Raw genomic sequence first — 24,310 nt, 5'->3', positions numbered from 1 at the left:
CAGTGATGCTGAAGGCAGGGTCACCCCTTTGAGTGGAGACGCTTTGGGGGAGATGCAAGGGCAAGGACCACCCCCCTAACATCGGGTTGATTGGTTCTGTGGCTTCTAGGTGTGGGGGTTGGTTGTTTTTTCACTTAGGATCCTGTTATGTGCCCAGGAGAGAGGATATATGGACAAGTCGGGGCACTTGAGGGGGCCCCAATTAGTGTGGTTACAGTTCAAGGGAGGTATGGCATTGGGAGGAGGGCTAGCCAGGTTAGGGGAACACGGCCCAAACAATTAAAGGCTGTGCTGTGTTCTGGCCCTCCCCCCATGCGCAGGTGTGGTGGTTGCCCTATCAACCTGCCCTCGGGGCTCCGGATGCTGCTTTTAAATGATGGATCGGTTCAAAATAAGGCCTCCCTCATCCATGACTTAATAGTGGATGAGGCGGGCGATCTGGCATGTATAACCGAGAGCTGGGTGGGTGAGCAGGGAGGAGTTGGTCTCTCCCAGCTCTGCCCATCAGGGTACTTGGTTCAGCATCAGGAAAGACCTGAGGGCCAGGGCCGGGGGGTTGCTGTGGTCTATAGGAATTCCATCTCCCTGTCCATGTGACTACTGGTCTGGAGTGTTTGCACCTTGTGTTGGGCCAGCGGGGCAGATTGGGGATTCTGTTGGTGTACCACCCACCCTGCTGCTCAACAGACTCCCTATCTGAGGTGACAGAGGTGGTCTCAGGTGCACTGTTGAGATTCCCCAGATTGTTGGTTCTGGGGGATGTCAACATTCACGCTGAGGGCACCTTGTCTGGGGTGGCTCAGGATTTCATAGCCTCCATGACATCCATGGGGCTGTCCCAACATGTCATCAGCTCAACACATGTTGCGGGGCATATTCTAGACTTGGTTTTCTCAACTGGACATGGAGATGGTGGTCTGAAGGTGGGGGACTTTGCATCAGTCCCCTTGTCATGGTGAGATCATTGCCTGCTTAGGTTTAGACTTACAGCAGCTTTTCCCCTCTGCAAGGGTGGGGATCTATTAAAATGGTCCACCCTCAGAAGCTAATGGATCCAGATGGTTTCCAGAGGACTCTGGGGAGGTTTCCGGCTGATATGGCAGGCTCTCCTGTTGAAACCCTGGTTGATTTGTGGAATGCAAAAATGACCTGGGCAGTTGACATGACTGCTCCTGAGTGCCCTCTCCTGAGTAGAGCTCATACTGCTCTGTGGCACATAGCACAGCTGAGAGCGATGAAACAAAATAGGAGATGGCTTGAGTACAGATGGAGAAGAACTCCTAGTGGATGCAATCCAATGTTGGTATGTGCCTATGGGAAAGCGAGGGTGGCAAAAAACCCATCATCCTGCTGTCTCTATTGAATCTTCTTTCTGCTGCCCAGCACAGCTCTTCAGATTTGTCCGGGGGCTATTACATGCCAGCCTTAAGGACACTGTAGACCCCTCTGAGGCCCACTGTAATGCATTTACTAGGCACTTCCAGGATAAAATCTCTTGCATTCGCTGGGACTTGGACTCCAGTGTTATAGCACGTGAATCTCGTAAGGTATCCAGAGCACAGCCTTGTCCTGATCTCCTGGATAAATTTCAGTTGGTACAGCTCGAGGACGTTGACAAGGTGCTTGGACAGGTTCGTGCAACACTTCCGTACTGGATCTTTGCCCCTCTTGGCTGATAAAAACTGGCAGGGAAGGAACAGCTGGCTGGGGCAGGGAGGTGATTAATGCCTCCTTGCAAGAGGGAGTGGTTGACTATGGTATCCTTCTGGGATGATTGTCTGAGCTGGGAGTGGGAGACACCGCATTGCAGTGGTTTCACTCCTACTTGGATGGTCAGCTCCAGAAGGTGGTGCTTGGAGAATATTGCTTGGCCCCATGGATCCCCCAATATGCGGTTTCATGGGGGTCAGTTCTGTCCCCTATACTATTTAAGATCTACATGATATGGTTGAGTGTGGTCATCAGGAGTTCTGGGGCGTGCTGTCATCAGTATGCTGATGACACGCAGCTCTATTTCTCCTTTTCATCTTCTTCAGGTGAGGCTGTGGATGTGCTAAATCAGTGCTTGGCTGCGACAATGGACTGGATGAGGGCTAACAAACTGAAATGCAATCCAGACAAGACTGAGATGCTGTTGGTGGGTGGTTCTTCTGACTGGATGGAGGGTGCTCAACCTGTTCTAGATGGGGTTGCACTTCCCCTGAAGGGGCAGGTTTGTAGCTTGAGCCATCTTTGTCACTTGAGGCTCCGGGGGCCTCAGGGGCATGGAGTGCCTCCTACCAGCTTCACTTGGTGGCCCAGCTGCACCCCTATCTGGATAGGGATAACCTGGCTTCAGTTGTCTGGTAATCTCCAAGTTAGATTACTGAGATGCACTCTATGTGGGGCTGCCTTTGAAGACAGTTCAGAAGTTGCAACTCATGCAAAATGCAGCGGCCAGATTGATAACAGGGACCACAAGGTCTAAATGTATTAGATCAACTCTGGCCTGCTTGCACTGGCTGCCTGTGGGTTCCTTGGCCCGATTCAAGGTGCTGGTTTTAACCTATAAAGCCTTACATGGCTTGGGACCACACTACCTGATGGAGTGCCTCTGCCGACATGACCTCTCTTCTCCCAGGCATTGGCAGCATATGATAAGTTTTAATCAATTCTGGATTGTCTTATGGCTTTGATTGTTTGCTTGAAATTGCTTGTTTTAAGTTGTTTTAGATATATGTTCGCTTGTATATATTGTCTGTTCGTGTGTTTTTTATATAAATGGCTTTTAATCTCTGTATACTGTATTTTTAATGTTTTTAATCTTTGTAAACCACCCAGAGGGCTTTGGCTATTAGGCAATATAGAAATGTAATAGATTGTTGTTGTTGTTATTATTAAGATACAATATGCTAGGGGGTTGGCCCTTTGCCTTTGGCCCCACCCCCTTTGCTTTCAGCCTTGCCCTCTGACAGCCCTTGAGCTGAAAGAGTTTGCTACCCCTGGGCCAGAGCATCCAGAGGCAGGAGCAGGTTAATACCTTACTGACTACCTAGACTGAATACTGCCTACGTATTTTTCCTTCTTCCATCACAGGTAAAAAGGAGAGGCTTGAAAAAAATAAAGCAGAAAATTTATAGAAAAGGCCTACAATATCCCAGAGGGGAGCAAATCCCTCCTCTTCCCCCTCTCCCAACAACCCTGCCTGCACCTTGCATGGGTTCCCCATGGAAGCAGGTACAGCCTCCATTGATCTGTCCTTTGGTCTCAGTGCACAATGGATCAACACTTGATTGATTTCCAACCCATAGGTAATGGCAGATGAGGACAAGCATAAGACTGAATGCAGGCATATAGAACCCTGCTGCACCATGCACCCTTACAAAGAGAGAGCACTGCTACTTGAGAGAGCAAGGGCATACCTGGCAAAGAACATCTGTGGGAAGGTTCATTAGCCCAAGAACATTGCGCTCGTACCATGGATCCAGCATACCTATGTAGAGTGAGATATCATTTGTGCTGCTCTCCTTCCCTGCCAAACGGGGATCCTGAAACCAAAGAAACACATTCCGTTAGCAAATCTATTATTATTAGTGGTTAGCAGATCTGTTACTGATCTGAAGGCCAGACCATACCAGATCCCAGACCATACCACACCTCTCCCTAGCCAGAAAGTGCCCAAACAACTCCCCAATATCCAGGAAGATCCAAGGTGAAAGTCCTTCTGTGCAATGCCCGCACTCCTGGGGCCGACACGGTGCGCTGAGCACACAGCGGCTCAGTGATCTGCAGCCAATTCACACAGATGTGATGGGCGCTTCCCAGCATCTGAAGCTCTTGCATACAGCCACCCAGTCTCAGTTCCCCACTGCAACGTGAGAATATTCATGGCCTAACCTCCGAACACCATTGTGAAAATGACTGTATGCAGGATCGGACTGCAGGCTGCATACTAAGGAGGTGTGTCAGAAGGACTCGCTCGGTGAAGCGAGCACATGCCAAGCTGTGCTCTTGGCTTCCTAGATCCCTCTGCACACATACGCCTATGACGCGTACCCCACCCACCCTTTCAGCCCAACGCTGCAGATGCAGAGCAGTGAGCATGACTCAGCCAGCAGTGGCTTCTCCTGTCACACCTGCATCTGCTCCTCTTGCTTTTGATTTGCAGCCACCAGAGACAAGAGCAGACAGAGACGGCCTCAGTTCAGATGCTCGTTTACATAAGCTGTATTTTGAAGATGTCATGGGGCAGCGAACATCTCCCCATCCTACATGGCAAGCAAAGAGGTTCCCTCCACATGGCCTCTCTACAGAGGGCAAACAAGCACCGTCAACCGCTACAGTTGCAGTGCTTGTGCCACATGATAATACAGACCATGCTCATCGGCAGCCTGCCTTGTCCTGAGCACATACCATTGATCCAGAGACATGGGAATGAGGATCTCCGAGAGGAGAAGGAGGGGGAAGGCAGGTCAGTGCAGATGAGGTAGGACCATTCCTCTTCACAGGGACATAGTAAAACTTCAGTTTGAAGTACCGAGTCAGCCAGGGGCAGCTGCTTTCCTGAGATCTGTGGTGTCAGAATAAGAGGGGGATGCATGAAGAAAAACCGGATGGAGCCCAGGCAGCAAGAGATGGAAAGGGGGGATACGATACTGTCATGCAGCCTTCCCCAACCTGGTGATCCCCAGATGTTTTGGACTTCAACTCCCATTAGCCCCAGCCAGCATGGCCAATCCTCAGGAATCCTGGGAGTTGTCCAAAACATCTGGATGGTTCCAGGTTGGGAGCAGCTGCTGTAGTCAGACATATTGTACACCAAGGGTAGGGAACTTCTGGCCCATGGAAGATCTGCATCAGGCCCGTGGAGCCTCCTTCAGATCCTCTAGTGGGTGGGGCTTCACCTCCAAGCCCTACCCCCTGGAGGAATCCCCCCAGCCCCCCAGAGCAAGCCCCACCCCTGGAGGAATCCCCCCAGAGAAATTTCTTGGCTCTATAAGGAAGGGTAGAATGGAATGGCAAAAACTGAGCATCTCACTCTCTTGGATATCATTGTACATACTGAGTTAGATTATCCTACAGGGTGAGATCTGTGAAGCATTCAGTGGGCGCCTTTCTTGTTCTCGGTCCCCTCATTCACTTAATACATGTTAGCTACACAGATGTCTAGACTGATACAGCCAGCTTTGACCCCATGCAGAGGACTCAACCGGCACTGGGAAGACAGGCCACTCTTCCCAATGCTGGCTGAGTAGCAGACGCCGTCCCCATTCGCCGCACAAGGCCACTCGCGACTCCCATCACCGGCAGAGTCCCTTCCTCCTTGCTGAGAGAAGCACAGAGTTCCATGCCTCCCCCAACATGGAGAATGGTGAAAGGGGTGGAGGGGCAAGGCACTGACTTTGTTGACATGGGTCCGGCCACAGATGCCATCTCAGCCAAGGAGAGTCTGGTGGGGGGCAAATCAGCTCTCCACCTCAGTAGCGTTCTGTGCCCCTGCTATACACTGAAAAGCACAGAGGCCATTTCAGAGTTCCCCTTTGCCGGCACTTAACAGCACAAAAGGATAACAGAGCATATGAGAGCAGGTAATGACATGACACAAAACCTCAGAGGGAACCTTCTTACTGACTCCCTGGTCCAAAGGAAGGCCACAGAGAGTCTGACAATGTCAAGAGAAACAGGTGTCTGCCAGCTGATCCCCCTAGTGCTGAGAAGCAGGGACTGGGCAGGGAGAGAGGAGAACAGGAGCCAGCGGCTGCCCTCCCACTCACTTGAGGTTGCTGTAAGCCCGGGCCACCTTCCCCAAGATGCGGTCAGAACCAAACACAACCACTCGCAGCGTCGAGATCTTCATATCCTCGTCACAGCTCAAGAAGGGTCTACGCTGGACACAAGTATTCTGTGGCACATGGTTCTGCAAAAGTGTGGCACTCAGCACATGTTGTGGAAGAGACTGGGCCCGCCGGGAGCGTGTCGGGATGCGGTCCCTGGCCACGGGGCTGCACAGGCTCTCCGCCCGGCGCAGAGGCAGCGACGGCGAGGCGACCTCAGGAGCGTCCCTCAGCTCTCCGCCCAGGATCAGCTGGCTCTTGCTCTTGAACAGCTCGTAGATCCTGTTGCTCAGCCGATGCCGATGCCGGGGAGACACCTTCTCCTCCCTTGGCTCCAAGCGGCCCACCAGTTCAGGAGAGCTCTCGTCACTGTCCTCCACATAGCCACTATCTATGCTGTCCTTCAGGCTAGAGACAAAAGACTTCAAGGACTTCTTAGAGGCCAGGGAGAGCTCAGAGTCTTTAGAAAGAGTGGAGAGGACGGACACCTGTGAGTCACGTGGGCTACCCTCCCACAATGCTGAATACACAGAGCCTTTGGAGACTGAGGCAAAGGTAGACAGCAAAGAGCCTCTTTCTGAAAAGCAACTGTTGACTTCCTCCTCCTCCTCCTCTTCCTCCTCCTCTTCCAAAACCACTGGTTTCGGGTATTCCCCTTCTTTGTCTATTACCTCGTTCAAGATGTCTGCGACAAAGAGAGAGATAGAAGATAGAAATTAGGGATGGAACAGGAAACCTGACACAATTTAAAGAAGCCTTCCCCGATCCTTCAGATGTGTCAGACCACAACTCCCATCATGCCCAGTCAAGGTAAACTGCTTTAAAGTCACAGTCATATTTCATTCATTCATTCATTCATTCACTCACTCACTCACTCACTCACTCATTCATTATATTTCTCTACTGCCCCATAGCTGAAGCTCTCTGGAGGGTTCACAAATATTGAGATTACTTTTATATACTCTGCTCTATACCCCTGGAACATCACAAGATCAGCATCAGGTTTGAAAAAGTAGGGCCTAAGGGTTTCACTAAATTACAACCAATGTTGCCAGACTTATCAGATCACCTCCACACACACAAATGTACTCAGCTGTGCATGGACGTCCATGATAGCACCAAGACATTTCTCCCAGAATTGAGTTTGTTTACATGTTTTAAGCTTACCAAAATTATCTTTATCCCATCGGTAGGTGTAACACCGGGCAACAGGGATGGGGATCAGGTGGAGCTTATTTGGCTGGGCTTTTCCTGAAGAGACAAATAACCAAGTTCAGAGGGAAATGAGCTCCATCAAGACAGAAGCAGAGTCCAAACATACACACATACATGCATGTGCAGAAACTGTCGTAGTTTTCCCACCTGTGATTTCAGGCAGCCCTGCCGCCTTTGCAATCTCCAGCAAGGCTGATTCCAGCTGCTCCCTGGTTGCGGAAGGGTCATTGCTGGTCACAGCTGCCATCTCCTGGGCTTCTGTGGTGCTGGCAAATATCTCCAGGAGCTCTTCCACAGGCTTCAGCTACAGAGAGAGAAAGCAGTCAGCAGAAGATAGATTTGGAATCATAGGATGCAGTCCCTGCCACCCTGCCTGGCTATTTCACACAGCACACTATATTCACAGCCGCACATGGTTAGCAAGCATTGAGATTCAACATCACACAGTCAGTGATCTCTAGTTCACCACACACAAAAGTCTGTCTCAAGCACCTTCAGGGTACTATTTCACACTTAGCAGCCATTATCTACCTGAGGGCCTGGCATTTTTATAGCTGATCTCTCTCTTAATTGAAGTAGGGCCTGCCCAGATACTGTGTTAGTAAGGTGACATCCCATTTTCCTGCATTGGATGGGGAAATAGTTTTGCTGGGGGTGGGTCATGAGTACTAAAGCTTGCTAGCTGCCACTTTAGAGCAGGTTGTATGTTCACCATAGTAGTGGGAGAATATACAGCCAGGAACTGGGGCAGGGGAAGGAAGGAGAGAAAGAAGGCCCACCTAATGGTATAGGGTAGCTTTCCCAGTATTTCCAAGTTCTTTGTGTTTGTTTCATTAAAATTACACAAATTCTCCTACAGGACTGACAAAGTGAAGAGTTCTGTCCTGGGGCTGAACATATAAATACAAATCTTGCTTTTAAGAAGTTTTAAACATGGCAGGAGGATACAAGCAAAAATCCCAAAATCGGGAGTTGTTTGTGCAAATGTAAAAGCGCAATCTAATAGAGATGTTAACACTAACAAGTGATCCTTAATTAATATGTAAAGCGGAGATGGTGGTCTTAACAAAAATTTTCAGGAATAATATCATCACATATGAGTGATGTTCAGGGCCTAAAAATATTCCTTTTGCGGGTTATGATCCCAAGCACAGTCACTTGGCCCAAAGCTATTAAAAGTTAACTTAAAAGGCAGTCTTTTGCCCCAAACAGCCTGAAAAGGAAAAATGGAAAACATGGCTGGAGGAGAGGTTATCACACTTTGTAAGGGATATTGCAGGCACTGTTAGCCAAGCCAACAGATACTTGAGACATTCACACAACCATTACTCAAGGCGCATTCATAATTACAGCTGATGGGCAGGGCATTACATTGGGCCATTACATTGGGCAGGGGAGAACAACTTTTACAGTAGCTACCAAAAAATATGCAGGTTAGGAGAATGAGATTTCTCTGCAGTGAATGCACTGGCTGAGAAGAGGACATTGTCACTGATTGGCATCTGCAGCACCAAAAAGTTGGGCCCTTCTGTACATATGTCCTATGAATCAACAAATAATGTCAGTTCTTCTATCAGTCTCCTCTAGTCCTTGTAGTTTTAAGGTTACGGGATCATGACTAACTTAAGTCCCATTGGTTTCAATGGGTCTGTTCTACGTATGACTGAGCCTGGACCCAACCCATAGATCAGCGATGCATGCTATATGCATATGGGGCCCTGGCATCCTGAATGAAAGGATTTCAGTAACAGGGAAAGAAAAGTTCTGTGCTTGAGACCTTGAATGGAGAGATGGCTTTGAGATCCACTGCCAGTCAAAGTTCACAGTGCTAGGCTAGGTGAACCATTTCTCACATTCAGCATCCCTCTTCATAATCCTGACAAGGCATGTGCCACAATCACACCTATAAGAGTGCAACCCTATGCATGTTTAGACAGAAATAATATCCTACAACTTCCAGTATTGCCCTACGCCTCTCTATCCAGCCATCAATGCAAGAAAACAACTTCTCTTAGTGTGAAATGGAAGCTTGAGGTAAATATCTCAAACTGTGCTGCAAGGACACACACAGAAAATGACTGATGTCATTTGGGAGAAACCACTTACTTTCAGAACCAAATAGCTTTAAGGGTGTCACCTCTCACTTACAGTGTCCAGGTTAAGCACTTGAGTACTTTTCAGTCTGACACTCTTCTATCCAAGCCAGTTTCTTAGCTACACCAGTACCACTTGATTTTGCAAAAAAATGGGCTGCTACTTTGAAAGTGAGAACTGCTGCAGCTTAAATATCATACTAACATCCCAAGAGGTATGCATGCTACACCGATGCACTGTCACTCGATTTGGCACTCTACACATTCACTTACACATTCAAATGCACCGACACATTGAAAGCTTTCTCTACCTTCAGAATTTGACGCAGGCTTCCCAGGTCACACTTGGTTCCAAAGTTAGCTTGGTAGATATGCTCCACAAGCATCACCAGGACGGCATGCTGGGAATACTCTGTTGTGCTCAGCTTTTCGGCAACTGATAGAAATTCCCCCTCAACCTCTGAAGGGTTCAACAACAGGACTGTTCTGGGGGGAGAAGGCAGGACAGCAAGCAGTCAGTAGCCCAATTCAGAAGCCAAGAGAGCCTAAACTTCCCATGTGAATCTGGAGAAGCCACCATGGGGTCACTGACACTTTTCATAATCTATGGCAGCCTTTCCCAATTTGGTGCCCTCTAGATGTGTTGGACTGCCATTCCCATCATTCCCTGATGGGAGTGGGAGTCCATCACATCTGGGCTATGCGCTATCGTCGTAACTCTGCATGACGGGAGAAAAATGCAGTGTGGTCCACAATGAACTGCAATGAATTCACATCGAAGCGCCAGCAGGTGGCGCCATCTTTCCATTTAACTGCACCCACCACCATGCGTGGCCTGCTTTTTTGAATCTCCATGCTTTGACAGTGCCAACTTCAGCAACAGTGACATTGTTCAGATGTCTTACGCTAGCAGCCTGCAAAGAAATGTCACAAGCTTCTACCATGAGCCACTAGCCCTCCCTCCTCTAGAGATGGGTTGGAGTCTGAAAAAGGGAGGGGGGTTTAGTTGCTGGATTTCACAGGTTGGCACCTCACCATGCCTAGATTGATTTAGGATTGGACCCAGGCAGCTACAGAGACTGAGCTGATCCAAAAACATATCCATTTTGATTCATGCTTCTCACCTTAGCCTTGTCCTTCAAATTACCTTAATGCAATGAGGTAGGAAGGAGACCTCCAGAGGTCCATCATGGGCTTCCACCGGACCCTAATCAGAGGCAAACAACGTGGTGCCTTCCAGATGTTTTAGACTACAGCTCCCACAATCCCCATCCACTGGCCATGCTGGCTGAAGCTGATAGGAGCTGTAGTCCAAAACATTTGGAGGGCACCAGGTTGCCTAGGCGTGCCCTAGATGTTGCAACAAGCATGAGCACCAGTATCTAAAGCCTAACAGAGAGCTCATCAGACCACCCCACTGCGAATGCCCCGCTGCTGTCACACCCCATTAAGCTGGGGCAAAGAGGGCAACAGTGATGGCTCATGTTAGGGTACTATGGGAGAGGCCCAGTCCACAGATACCAGACCCAATTCAGGGTTTGGATTGTCTTGCTCAATACCTGAAGGGCATTTGGCAAAAATAATCTGTGTCTCCAAATTATTTCCACTGTGGACTAGAAGAAGGAGCATCCCTCGCCATCTACTCTAACAAGACAAGTGTCCAGACAAGCAGCTGCTGCGCAAGCACCCAAGTTCTGAAATGGAGCCATGGTACTGCAGGAGTTAGCAGGAGCATGAGTAGCTCTTTTGTAAGGCCTGGTTTAGCAGAGAGGATGAAAGCGGCATCAGAAGTAGGGATGAGGGAGGCGTTTGTCTGGTTTGCATTTAAATTGAATCTATCTAAATTGCACTTCCCAAATGAATACATGAACCGAAAAAGGATTATACTTCGAGATTCACCCTTTTCTGAATTGTGCGATGCAGTTCCCCAATTAAAAAACGAACACAAAATGCATATAGATGTGAAAGAAAACACAAAACTGCATTATATTAGGGGAAATGGCTTGCAAAAAGTGGACATATTTGGCAACAATTCATACAAAAGTCCTTATATAAGCAGAAATGTGCATGAAACTGCAATCGCAATTTCATGCGGACTTTTTTAAAACTGGCAAAACTGGCGCAGAAATCGGACAAAGCAAAGTAAAAATGGAAAAATGGAAAAGCACAGGAAGCCTAAACTGACAGATACATCCATTGCTAGTCAGAAGTTAGAGCACTTTGCACTAGTGTGAATGTAAGAAATTACAGAAAGAAAAGCTTTCTGAAAGTGCTTTAAGAATTCATTTTCTATCTAATTATTAGATTTGCACCAATGTGTCTAACTCTAGAACAGGCTTCAAGCCAAGAAAGGTGACCAATTAACTTTATACAATGCTTAAGACAGCCTTTCCCAACCTGGTGCCCTCCAGATGTTTTAGACTTCAGCTCCCTTCAGCCCTGCCAGCATGGCCAACAGTAAGGAATGCTGGGAGTTGTCATCCAAAACATCTGGAGGGCACTAGGTTGGGGAAGACTGGCTTAAGTCATTTCACCATTCTTGGCTACTGGGGTGGGGAGGACGGAGTAGCCATGATAGTTAATTTCTAGAGTATGCCAGGGCTGCAGTCTGCCAGAGACATCACCTTTTGACTTGAGAGCCCATTCTCTGGTATGAGATAAGGGAAATGTGGTAAAGGAAATACACCCAGTGGTGAAGGAAGTATACTCTGCATGTGCTGAGTGGCCCTTTAATTTATTATATCTTTTTACCTTTCAGAGATGAGCTTTGTTTAAAATAAATGCTGGGGCTGAGCCCTGAATAAAAGAGGCCCCAGGAAAAAGAATTAGCAAAGAGCATCTCACAAAGCTCTTTTCCTCTAGCCATTAAAAGATGGCAAGTATTTGTATATACTCTACTTACACAGTAGAACTCTCACAGCTCTTTGAAGGCAGCCCCTGCTCTGCCCTAACCAGCCGTTGATATGAAATCCCTGCAAAGAAAGGAAAGTGGTCAAACAACACAGTGGCACCATCTGGTTCTCCCTGGGGCCTTATAGAATTGGACTGCTGAGATGCAGTAGGCCAGTCTTCCCCAACCCAGTGCACTCCTCCATATGTTTTGGACCACAACTCCCAGCATTCCTGACCATTGGCCATGCTGATTTGGGCTGATTCGAGTTGAAGTCCAAAACATCTGGAGGGCACCAGGTTGGGGAGATGATTGCTCCTCTGCTTGAATAATACCCCCTGAAGGTCATCTTAAGTCTGACTCCAAACAGTTTTCTACCTTTTGACCAACGTTTATTTCCCTCAATAGTTGGTGACAGTCATTGGGACCAATATTTCTAGGCCCCAGTAGCTCCTGGGCACCAGGGTATTTGCATCCTAAGCCATTTGACAAAGGAATCAGAATAGCGCTTGCAGGCCCTTCCTAATAAAGAAGGCTCCAATCTTTGAAGCAGCCTTCCCAACTTGGTGCCCTCCAGGTGCGCTGGGCTACAACACCCATCCCATCATCCCCAGCCAGCAAGGCCATTGATGGGATGATGGGGGTTGTAGTCCGGCATATCTGGAGGGTGCCAGGTTCGGGAATGCTGAAACTTTAGCTTTGCTAGGAACAGAAGAATTGAAAATGTGACAGTTTAGGTAAAACTGAAGCTAAAGCCTGCCAGCAGAAACTAAGAGTCAGCAGTCTGACCAGGAAATCAGAAGGGCCATGTCAGGTTTTCTCCTCTAATTGCATTAATAGCCTATTCCAAGGGAGACATGAAATTAAATCTGTTACTGGTTGGAAAACAATTCTGAGTAGCAAGACACTTTAAGAAAGCCTCGTCTTTTAATTGGGAAAACTGCTTAATGAGGAGCAACAGAAGGCTGACTGCCAACACAGCCTAATTAAGAAGTTTCTACTTGCATAAAAACATAAGAACTCTGATGAGTGGTGATCATCAACACTAGCTGAGCCCAAGCTCATTAAGCAGAGGCTGCACTGTAGGAAGAGAGCACAGGTCCCCATATATCACATGACGCAGCTACCCAAAGTCCAAAGCTACCTGGATGGATTCTCTGTTGTTCCTGGAGCATTCTAATGAGTCATTGGTGCCCAGAATGTGAAGTGGGAGAGTGGGAGGGCAAAAGAGAGTAACTGCATCCATTCTGTCAGGCAGACTACTTCATACAAGAGATGCTCTGCCCTGGAATGGAAACTAAACTAAAGGACAGTCAAGGGTTGGTGCATTGGTGCACTGAAGAGGCTTAGGAGGGCAAGCTCTTAAGTCTCTGGCTAAAATCTCACCACAGCTGTGAATTCATGAGGTGGCCTTAGGCATGCCACTATTAACTCAACCCCAATCCCTTCAATGAGGGATAATACTGTCCTACCCCACACGGTTGTTCTCTCTCTCACACACATCTTACATGTGAGGACCACCTTGAACACCCAAAAAGGACTCTATAACTGCTAGAATTGTTAAAGGTTACCACATACACCATAGCATAAACTTTTGTGGACCAGAATCCAGTTCAGCAGATGCATGCAATCAATCAGCCCACTTGCTATTTTTGCTGTGACTAATGCTGAATAATAATAATAATTATAATTTCTGCCCCCTGTATATTATTTTACCTGATGCCATTTGTATTATGTGATCATTTTCACATTTTTATTTTAAGTTGCCTTGTGAGGTCTTGCATTTACAAGGCGGGATAGAAATATATTAAAGCAACCAGCCTGCTGCTACCACTGAAGCATTACAGCACCCACAAGGAGGCCAACAAACAGGGCTTATCTTTGTCTGCATTCCATATTGTGGATGTAAAATGTAAGGGTAGTAAGGCTGCAACATTTCACAGCTGAGTGAGTTCATGGCTGAGACATCCAAAGCAGACCTGAAGACGAATGTCTGACGATAAATGCATGTTTGGCAATAGCCCTTGCATGTTGTATGCAACTCACTCCATTTCAGAACGTAGCTCAAGCTTCCATGACTCTGTAACCTGTGACTGTTATCCATGCAGCTTTAGGCATCTCCGTTGCTCATCAACACCAACCTTCCTTCCCCAAGAACATAGGTAGCAGCCTTACACTGAGTCAGACCGTTGGTCCAACTAGCCCAGTACCACTGAAACCAGCTGTCAGTGGCTCCCCAAGATTTCAGGCAGTTTTTCTAACCCTACCTGGAGGTGCCAAGGATTGAACCTGGGACCTTCTGCATGCAAAGCAGGTAGCCTACCACTGAGCTACGGCCCTTGAAAGTCAAACTCAGCACCACAAAGGGCCAAGGGAATACATCCATGGCAGACCACTTGGATTCCTACCTGGGGCCTTGAGTTCATTGCTGATGAAGGTCAGTAGCTCCCGACAGATGTCGCAGTATGGCACAGGCCAGGTGAGGAAGCCACTGTATGTCCTCATGGCTCTCAGAAGCAAATCAGAATCGGAAGGAAAGTGGGGGATCTACAGAGAAAAGGGTGAAGGGATAAAGCCCACACTTAGCACGATGTCATGAATTTGAGGTCAAGATTCTCAGATGTTCTTCCAGCTATAGAGATTCAACCATTTTATTCATCACCCCTTCTCCCAGGTTCAGTTGCCATCACCAAGGCCAAGTTGCTTCAACACAAACATCACAAGGAAGCCACTGAAGACAAGGAAGATGAGTTAATGCGGGCCCCGCCCAAGAAATGTTGTTGCCTGAGGTGAAGAAGATAGTGCCCACCCCCACTGCCATTTCATGTACAAAAACTAACCAGACTGGCAGATGAATCTTTCTTCAATAATGGAACTGAGACAGCACATCTGAATTCAGCAGGCCATGTGGTGCACAGCTCTCTCCTCCAATACCTTGCTGCCATGTCCCAGCATCTGCTGCTGGAGACAGCCACCTCCCTTTACCTAATGGTAGGGCTAGCCCTGCGTTAACACTACATGGGCTTAGGTTCAAGGTTTACCTGCTTAGCATCCTGCCTCCAACAATGCTGACTGTTTTAGACAGAAAGCACCAAACGCTTCTCCCCACCACACACAAAAACCCCCCATCATGCACAGAGGGAACCAAAGCAGCAATGCAGGATCCAAAGTGTCATTCTATTCTACTCTTTGCAGTCAGTCATATTATGAAATGAAACAACAGAGAAATATTTAAGGTACATTTACACCTGTAGGTCAACTTGACCCTCAGTCAATTGTATGAACTGCCTCCGCTGAAGAGTACTGACAGCTGACATCCTGCAATACAAACATTCCCTGTACAGTGGAGATGAATCTATGATGGCTCAGTCAAATGTGAGACTCATCACTTGACATTACAGTCTGCATGCAATGAAAATGCATGCCTGAACTGGGAGTTGGAATAGAAATATTCCCATGACCTACAGCAATTATCTTCAAAATTTGGTACACAGAGATTTGGCAATTCATTTGGTATAGAGAACCACAACAGCAACACAGCTGTAGCTGCCTGCCTCGTCGAGGTTGCAGTTCTAGACACACTGACCTAGAAGTAAGCCCCAGTGAACGCCATGGGACCTACTTCTGAGTAGACATGTCTAGGATTGCACTGTGTCATTTAAATTGCATGCAATGATCATGATGGGAGTATCATTTACAACACCTAGTAAATCAGGGGTACAGAACTGCTTTCTTGTGGTGATGGTGGTGGTCTGGATTGCATGCCATTAGGCCCACTATGGTGGCAGGGGGATGATGTCAGGGGGAATGGCCCTGCCCCTAACATTACCCTGGCTGGCGCAGGGGTGAGTCCCAACACCCAATGTCCCTCATCCTTGCTGTTATCTCCAATCTCAGATGCCTTCTGAAGGCCTCCACCAATGGAGGAACTTCAAGTGGCAGCCTGGACCAGACTGTTGTGCTCCGCAGGCCGGATTAGACCCGTGGGCCAGAAGTTCTGCACCCCTGCAGTAAATGCTTCTGAGCATTTTAGAGGGACAGATTGACGTGGCATGTGCATTGCATCATCTCTCTCTCTGGGTATGTGAAAAGCCAACTTTCACCTTTGGTATGAACAGCTATAATGTTTTCTAATTCATTCCTCTAGATAAGATTAGAAATTTTACTAGCTGCCAAAACAGCCCATCAGTGAGGTAGAGAACAAAGTGGCAAACTCTGAGCTTCAAGGAGTGTGTGTTTTTGTTTTTGCTTTTTAGATTCTCATTAAAAACAAATACATCCACTCAAAACTTACACACAGGACAGCTGCACTGAAGAGCAGGGCCAATGGAGCAAAAAGATCATAGTTGCATTTCTCTTGGACCTGCAAAAAAATGCACAGAAGGGAACTGAGGTGCTATTCAAGTGAAGTGCTATTCAAAGAAAAACCATCAAAAGCTACATATATTTAGAAGCTTTACAATAGAACAGGTGTGTGACTCAGCAGGACTCCCATTTGCTTCTCCATTCAGGGTCAAACCACATGTTTTGTTCCAGTGACAAGTTACTCCAGCATGGTGACTTTTTTTTTTTTTAGTCCAGTCACATTTACTTTATTTGGGCAGGACTTTGGTGGCATAGAAACTGTTCTGTTGCTGAAGGGGTTTTCTAATTGGTTGGTGCTGTTTATTTATTTTTCTGTTGTTATGCTTTTAATTTCTTTGTTTTTATGCTGTGTTTTAATTAAGTTTTTGTTTTTTAATCTAGATTTTGATAGCCACCTTGAACACCATTTTGGGGGTAAAAAGTCAGAATGTTAAATAATTTTTTAAAAAAAACAAAACCAAAAAATCCCTCTAGCATTATTTGTTAAATTGATCCTCATGATCATGTGAGTTTGTGTACGCTGGACACTAATAAGAAGAAAATGCTGGATACTCATAAGAAGAACATAGGAAGAGCCATGCTGGATCAGACCAAGGGTCCATCTAGTCCAGCATTCTGTTCACACAGAATACTCTTGATGGTATCTACTGTTGTAAAGAAACTCCTAGAGGTACATTATTATATTAAATAGTTCCTAGAGCAATATTATTGTATTTATTTGCATTAATTCAGAGTATATATACCCTGGCTTTGAAGTTCCAAGAATATACAAAGTTGGTTCCAACTGAAATCAAAGCAATAATAGCAAAAAACTCATAACATCACATTTAACTATAAAATAAGACACACAATCAATAAAACAGCAAAATAAATCATAATAGCAGAACACTAACAGCATTACAGTTCTCCAACCCCCTAGGTAAAAACAGTGGTTTAAACCTAGAACCCAAACTCGATAAAGAGGATGCCAGGCAAACCGCTGTGGGAAGGGAACACCATACTTAGGGAATCACCACAGACAGGACCAGCTCCAGATTTCTGAGGGCAAAACATACTCAATGATCCCCCTCCCTCAGCGAGTCTACTTTTTAACCACCATTATCACCAACTGCAATGGCTCCTCCTCCTCCTCCTCACTTGCTTGCGGAGAGCCAGTGAGCAAGTAGGCTGTGACATCTGCTCCTCCTCCTTCCCCTTACCACCACTGACAGGGCCACAGTGAGAGGCAGGTGAACAACCTGGTTGCAATGGTGAAGAGGAGGAGCAACGCCATTGTGCTCTTGTCAATAGGCCCGTGCTAGGCTGTGGGCCCTCAGGAGGTGCTCGAACATGCCTACGTTTGACACAGGCCCTGCCACAGAGGCCTCACTCTCCGGTCACCACCCATCGAACTCTGAGAGAGGAGGGCCCCTGAAAATGATCTCCACAAATGGGAAGTTCAAATGGGAGTAGGCTGCACCTTAGACATCCCGGGCCTAGGCCATATAGGGCTCTATAGGCCAGCACCAAATACTTTGAATTATACCCGGAAGCAGTGACGATGTTTTATCACTGGCAAGGTATGTTCCAAACAGCTGGTCCCAATCAACGATCTTGCAACTACAGGCTGCAAGCTAAGCAGCAAAATACAACAGGAGAAGCATAACAGGGTCTCGGTCAATAATCTCCAGTCCGGTGTTCCCCAACCCTCAGCAGGGCCAGAGGTCGGGAATGCTGGGAGTCGTAGTCCAAAACAGCTGGAGGGCACCAAGTTAGAGAAGGCTGCTCTAGGTCCTGCCTTAGCACAGGTAACTGAAATCAAGGTTTCCATGCCAAGTTACATGTGCCTCGGCTTCATTATTTCAGCCACTGGAAAATGACACCCCTCCGACTGCTCAACCAGTCGAGGGAATCATCCACTGAAGAAAGGTTGCACTCTACTTAAAATATCATAATCAGTTCAAGTTTCTTCTAGAGATGGAAGAAAGCAGGTTACTTCCCTGTGGAGGGGAGATTCACTCCTCAGCCCTCTTATCATTTAAGCACTGATGCAACTTCTTTTTTGGCTATTAGCCAGCGCAGCACATAACAGCCCTGTGGCAGGTGACTGGGATACTCCCTTCTCAGAGACTCTCACCTGCTTCTTGCTGCAGATTTCTGCACTCCGAGCCACAGTGCTATTTTTAGGACACAGAGAGCTCAGAATAGCCAGGGCCTCTATTAAAAAGCCAGGAAGTCATTCGGTCTGACAGGAATTTAAACAGAAAGAAAGAAAGGTTTGCTGCCTGATGGGCCCACAGGAAGACCTGCAACATTAATCCCCATGCAGCAACCTTGCCTTGACCCCACTTGAGGCAGAGTCATGGCCTGCCCTTCCCAAGCCACAAAGCTGGGATCTCCTTTCCTGACTTTCCCACCGCTACCCGCCCCCCTCACACACAAGCACACACACACACCCTGGCTTCACAATAGCTGGCAAACAATGGTGGGGGCAGTTCAATCTGGTGAACAACTCCGAGTATGTGGTGTGAGACAATTGCTCCATCATTGGGCGGGGTGGCTCAAAGCAGAAAGTAGGAAACCTCTACTTGACTCTTGCCTGGCTGACCCAGGTGCTTGGGCTTGCTCATTGTCTTCTTTCCAGCACTGAACTTCGACCTGTGCGTTCCAGCACAGAGCTGGGGCCGTGCAACCCAAAATGCTCAACTACCCCAGTCTCATAGGCGTTTGCGCATCATCTGCATCACCTCGTGACGAACAGGATCAGCACTGGCTTAAGGCACTTTGGTGCCTCCCGTAGAACAGGGGGAAATGCAAGTGGTGCTCCGTCCCTGCTCCTTGCAGTAAAGACAAAACAGTAATAGTAAATAAACTAACAACTGACAATTGGCTGCCCTTTGATTATTATTCAAATTTAGATACCGCTTTCCACAAAGGTATCGAGGTGGAGAATGTAAATACAATCAATAATAAAAAAAATCATATAACAATAGAAACAACACGATACAAATTTATCAGGAATAAAACCGCACACTCTGCTGTGCGCTGCAAACCGTAGCTGGCTGGGTCACACTTGAGGGAAAGCCTCTGTAAAGAGATGAGTTTTAAGAAGATTTCTAGATGTCAGAACTGTGGGGGCCGGTCTGGTATCAATTGGTAATGCCTTCCGGAGGGCGGGTGCTGCGGCACTAAACACTCTGCTGCAAGTGCTCCCGAGGCGACCCTCAGGAGCCTGTGGCACCTTCCGGGGGGCTTCCTCAGAGGACTGCAGAGTTTGATAGCTCCTGAAGTCTGTTACTGAGGCCAGATGCCTCACTCTAAAGCAAGGGTAGAGAAGCTCAGGCCTGGAGCCCAAACCCAGCACTCCAGGATTCCCCATAGGGCCACACCCCCTTTCCCACAACCTCCAATTGTTTGCTGTTTCCTGGGCTTTTGTGCAGTTCTTTTCCCATTCTAAAAGGCAGAAATGGACCTGCCGAAGGTCAGTTACTGGAGGTAAGTGCTTTAAGGCGCATTCCCATGCAGGTTTAGACAGAAAAAAGGACTACAACTCCCAGCATGCCCCAGCCAGCATAGCTTTGGCTACACTGGCTAGGACAGGCTGGGAACTGTAGGCCCTTTTTCCTGTCTAAACTTGCACAGGATTGTGTCCTTAGCTTAAAAAGATGCTGAAATTTATGGTATTTTGGCCCCACACCTTTGCCTTTGGTCCCACCTCTTCTGCTTTCGGCCCCACCCACCACTCGAATGCAGCCCCAGAGAGCTTCTGCAAAATGGAATGTGGGTTCTGGGCTGAAAGAGGCTCAACGCTTCTGCTTTAAAGGCAGGGCCAGCTCCAACCAGGCCACAGCCCACACCAAGTACAGGGGCAAATGGGTTGGATGGAAGCCCACACAAATGAATCATACTCTCTTTCGTATGGGTTCAAGCTGTGGAAAATGGAAGGCAGTTCTGCAAGTGGTAAACATCAGATTCACTTTTCTCGCACAGAGTAACAAGTTTCTAGTGACCTTAGAATTGGTGGTTTCCCTCAAGAATATGTTGATGCCAATTAGAAGGGTAGTTCCTTGATGCACGGTATTGAGGGTCCACTGCTTCACATTACAGAATTTAACAGGTTGAAAACTGGGACACCATTCAAGCAAATAACTTACAAATATAAGAAGAGCCCTGCTGGATCAGACCAAAAGCCTCTCTAGTCCAGCATTCTGTTCCCACAGTGACCAACCAGATGCCTCTGGGAAGCCCAAAAGCAGAATGAGAGGGCAACAGCACTCTCCTGCTCATGTTTCCCAGCACCTGGTATTCACAGGCATATTGGGGGTAATATACAGCCATCATGACTTAACAGCCACTGGTAGCTTTAACCTCCATGAATTGGTCTAATCCCCCTTTAAAGCCATCCAACTGGGTGCCCATCACTACATCTTGGGGTAGAGAATTCCATAGTTTACTGGTGCAGTGCATGAAGAAGTACAGTACTTCCTTTTATCGGTCCAGAATCTCCCACCGTTCAGCTTCACTGGATGCCCCCACTGGGTTCTCAAAGACAAGCTGAAATCAACTACAGCCTTTCACCAGAGCTGGGCTGAGGCACAAAGCAACCCGCCCCTCTTCATTCATTTTCATACGAAAGACATTCCAGGTTCTCTAACAGCTATGGCATCAGACTGCCTGAGAACTCCCTTCAAACATGGGCTCTCTTCACACCTGGCATTTTATCCCACTACGGACTGACCCTTTTGATTCCTGATCCTTTCCAGGATTTAGACTGGCCTTTTTATACAAGCATCTCTCATAGCGCATCCCTCTGCTCCGTACCTTTTCATGGCCGCATGGAAACATCAGGACAGAAGGCTGATCATTGGCTCCTGTAACATGACTGATGGCTCCACCCATCCCTCCACTCCGCAGCAGGAGGGAAGTCAGAAGCCCTTTTAATAACTTTAAAGGTGGAAGGAATCGAAGGAGCGCTTCCCTCCCTCCCTAGCACGTGTGCAAAGGAGCGGGGGGGGGGGGAGTCTTGTTTTCATCCCTTAACTTGTGCTGTACTGTTTCCTCTCAGCCCCTAGGAAAACTATGACTTATTTCTGAGTAGACATAAGATTGTGCTGTAAGTCTGCAACCTTTGGCACCCTTACTTGGAAGTAGGCCCCACTGAACTTAATGGGGTGCTCTGAATCAACAGAGGGTGTTGATTCTGAGCTTGGTGGGATGGGGGGTCAGATCTGTCTCCCTTTGTTTCAGGGAAGCGTTTTACCCTCTTCTCCCTCCAATGGAGAAATATGCGCAAGCATTTACATGGCAGGCATGGAGAGAGCGCAGTGGGCGATCCTTGCCCTCACGCCTGTCAATTCCATTTGTCCCTTTCTGCGCAAGGAACCTTCCCACCTGTATTTCCCTCCTTGCCAAGAGGATCCCCGCTCAGGATCTCCTGGGTGCAACAGCCCCACAGTCCATCCTCAATGCCTCTGTCATCCTGACTGTGCCCCCAACAACTGAAAAGAAATGCTCGCAGCCAAGCAGACTCAGCGGTTTCTTCCGCTATTGGAGAATCTCACAGGGAGGTCGTGGTGCTCCTGTCCCGTGGGCTGGAAAAAATGCCACCTTTTTTGCATTTGTGGAAAGCACAGGATAGGCTGGGGAAAATGGCAGGAGACACCCTGGAGGCTCACGGCGTCATCTAAAGAGCCCGCAAACTTCCGTGGGAGAGCCATCATGTACTCCTTTCCCACCTCCCACCTTGATTTACCTCTTGGGTCTTTTGCAGGATTTTTTCCAGGAGGATGAAGTAGTTCCCTGCCTCACGGCTAACCAGCTCTTGCAGACTCCAGCAGTTCAGACAAAGTCCAGCTGCCAAGAAGAGAGGAAACAGTCACACTCCAAACATGGCACAAATTTGAGAGTACTCACGGGTTCTTACCACAGAAGTGTTGCTGTTCACAGCAAGGACTGAAGGTTGCCTCACCCACATTAATCTGTGATCTGTGAAACAGCCCTGACAACACATGGGGATGACATGCTTAGAGGTCACTTATTCAGAGCCCAGCTCCTCTCAGAATGCTCAGTTTGAGGTGCATTCACAGGAAGCCTGTTGATTCCCACAGAGTATAACTTCCAGCTCCAACACATTTAACAAGAAGCTTTGTTGCTTAAGGCCTGGCGTGCTATGGTCCATGGGGTCACGAAGAGTCGGACACGACTTACCGACTGAACAACTTTGTTGCTTATAATTGGATGAATATGAAATTCATATATTTGGTCATCTTCTGAACCATTTTCCCTGTTGGCACACGTGTGTGTGCACGCGTGCATGTGTGTGTGTGCAAGCAAGCAAAACTTATTAAAGGGAATAAAGCACACCAATGAACATTACTGGATGAGAACTTCTCTCTCTCTCTTTCACACAAACCACAAAGAGGCCACATTGCTGCTTTCTTCCTGGCATTAGCAAGAGAGAAGGAAGCAAGCTGCTGCCAGGGAGCATTATGTGTGTGTGTGGGGGGAATAGCATTAGGAAACCAATGTATTGTTGTACGCAAATCATGCCATGGTGCCCAGCTTCCAATCTAATGGGCAGGTTCTACAAAACAAAGTGAGGAATTGGGGGATGTTAAACATTAGCCTCTATCTTAGACTTTTTCTTGGAAGCCTCAGCATCTGATGCCCAGTGAACATACAAAAACACTTGCATAGCATCCATGGGGAAAATGCTTTTGACAGTCATGATTGCAGGGAAAAAAACAGCTTGGGATGCATCTAAGGCTGCAATTCTAGACACACCTGGGAGTAAGTCCTATTGAACTCAGTTAGCCATATTTCTGAGTAAGCATACATAAGATTGCAGTGTAAGACATCAATAAGCAAAAGGGGAGCACTCACTGCCTTTTTAAAAGAAGGATGGCTAGTGCTGCATGCCTATGCGTAGGCTAGATTTGAATGTACAGGAGTCCCGACCCCTTCAGCTTGGAGATCACAAGTCTCTCAAGAGCATCTGAGCTGAAGGTTGCTGAAGGGTGATTGTCAGTTTTGCATTTAGATTGGTTTCGAGGCTGGGTTCCAGATGGAGGGATTTAAATAAACATAAACATACCCTGGCACTGACTGCTGATCCTCTAAATGGCATACCAGGGACTAGCAAGATCAACATGGGTGGCACAGTTCAGAACAGCAACTGTGGTACAAACCTCTGTGCTAATTGGCATCATTTCCTTAAGGTATCTTTGCCCCCACCTCCGCTTTAGCACAATAGTGCTCAGTCAGCCATGGAGCAAGTTGTCATCTAGATGCTGCCATGCAGGATCAAACACTCTGGCACTGCAGCATCACACCCACAGCTGGGTGGTGGCAGCACCCACATTGCTGCAGGCAAAGATGAGCTTGGGGAGATGTTCTTCTCAGAACAGAAGCGGCATTTTCTTCTGAGGATTGCTTTCCTCTCCAGCTGGTGCTGCCTCCTTAGCTTGGCATCTGTGGTTAGCACTTCCTGTGCCAATTCTCTGTAAAATAAGGGCTTGCAACCAGCAACTGCTCAAGGCTCTGTTGGAGAGCTGAAACCATTACGGCTTCACCAGTGAGCCACACATACCAAACCCTGGAGCAGGCCAGCATAAAAGTGGCCAGCGAATATAGACAACTGCCCTGTACCTATTGGTTGACTGAATTTCAGATATTTGCTGTATGTTTTATTGTGGCTTTATTGCAGTTTTCCCAGAGCTGGCACTCTCCAGATGTGTTGGGCGGCAATTCCCATGATGCCATGCTGGCTGGGAATGATGGGAATTGCATTCCAACACATCTGGAGGGCACCCGCTTTGGGAAGGCCGTTTTATCATATCAGTTTTATTTTGTAAGCCTCCATGTTATATTTTATGATGAAAGGCAGGCTATAAATAATTGAAACCAATAAATAAGAAATAATAAATAAATACCAAGTCAGACCATTGGTCCATCTA

General features: G+C 47.5%; 1 protein-coding gene across 3 annotated transcripts in view; it reads right to left on the bottom strand.

Annotated features, from left to right (window-relative positions):
- PIK3R5 (phosphoinositide-3-kinase regulatory subunit 5) overlaps positions 1 to 24,310 on the bottom strand; it is an 83,898-nt gene that overhangs the window by 14,674 nt on the left and 44,914 nt on the right. For all 3 annotated transcript variants that reach the window (XM_084838369.1, XM_084838370.1, XM_084838371.1), the window contains exons 3-12: positions 22,108 to 22,208; positions 16,306 to 16,374; positions 14,420 to 14,558; positions 12,024 to 12,093; positions 9,433 to 9,607; positions 7,176 to 7,332; positions 6,981 to 7,064; positions 5,754 to 6,498; positions 4,393 to 4,549; positions 3,402 to 3,527 (exon numbers count right to left, since the gene is read on the bottom strand). In XM_084838369.1, coding sequence (XP_084694495.1) covers positions 3,402 to 3,527; positions 4,393 to 4,549; positions 5,754 to 6,498; positions 6,981 to 7,064; positions 7,176 to 7,332; positions 9,433 to 9,607; positions 12,024 to 12,093; positions 14,420 to 14,558; positions 16,306 to 16,374; positions 22,108 to 22,208 — 1,823 coding nt within the window. The remainder of the gene's footprint in view (positions 1 to 3,401; positions 3,528 to 4,392; positions 4,550 to 5,753; positions 6,499 to 6,980; positions 7,065 to 7,175; positions 7,333 to 9,432; positions 9,608 to 12,023; positions 12,094 to 14,419; positions 14,559 to 16,305; positions 16,375 to 22,107; positions 22,209 to 24,310) is intronic.

The sequence above is a fragment of the Heloderma suspectum genome, chromosome 2 (genome assembly GCF_057233095.1).
Source record: "Heloderma suspectum isolate Gila_16-S chromosome 2, 16-S_ref, whole genome shotgun sequence".
Classification (NCBI taxonomy): Eukaryota; Metazoa; Chordata; class Lepidosauria; order Squamata; family Helodermatidae; genus Heloderma; species Heloderma suspectum.
This window is presented reverse-complemented; position numbering and strand designations above follow the sequence as displayed.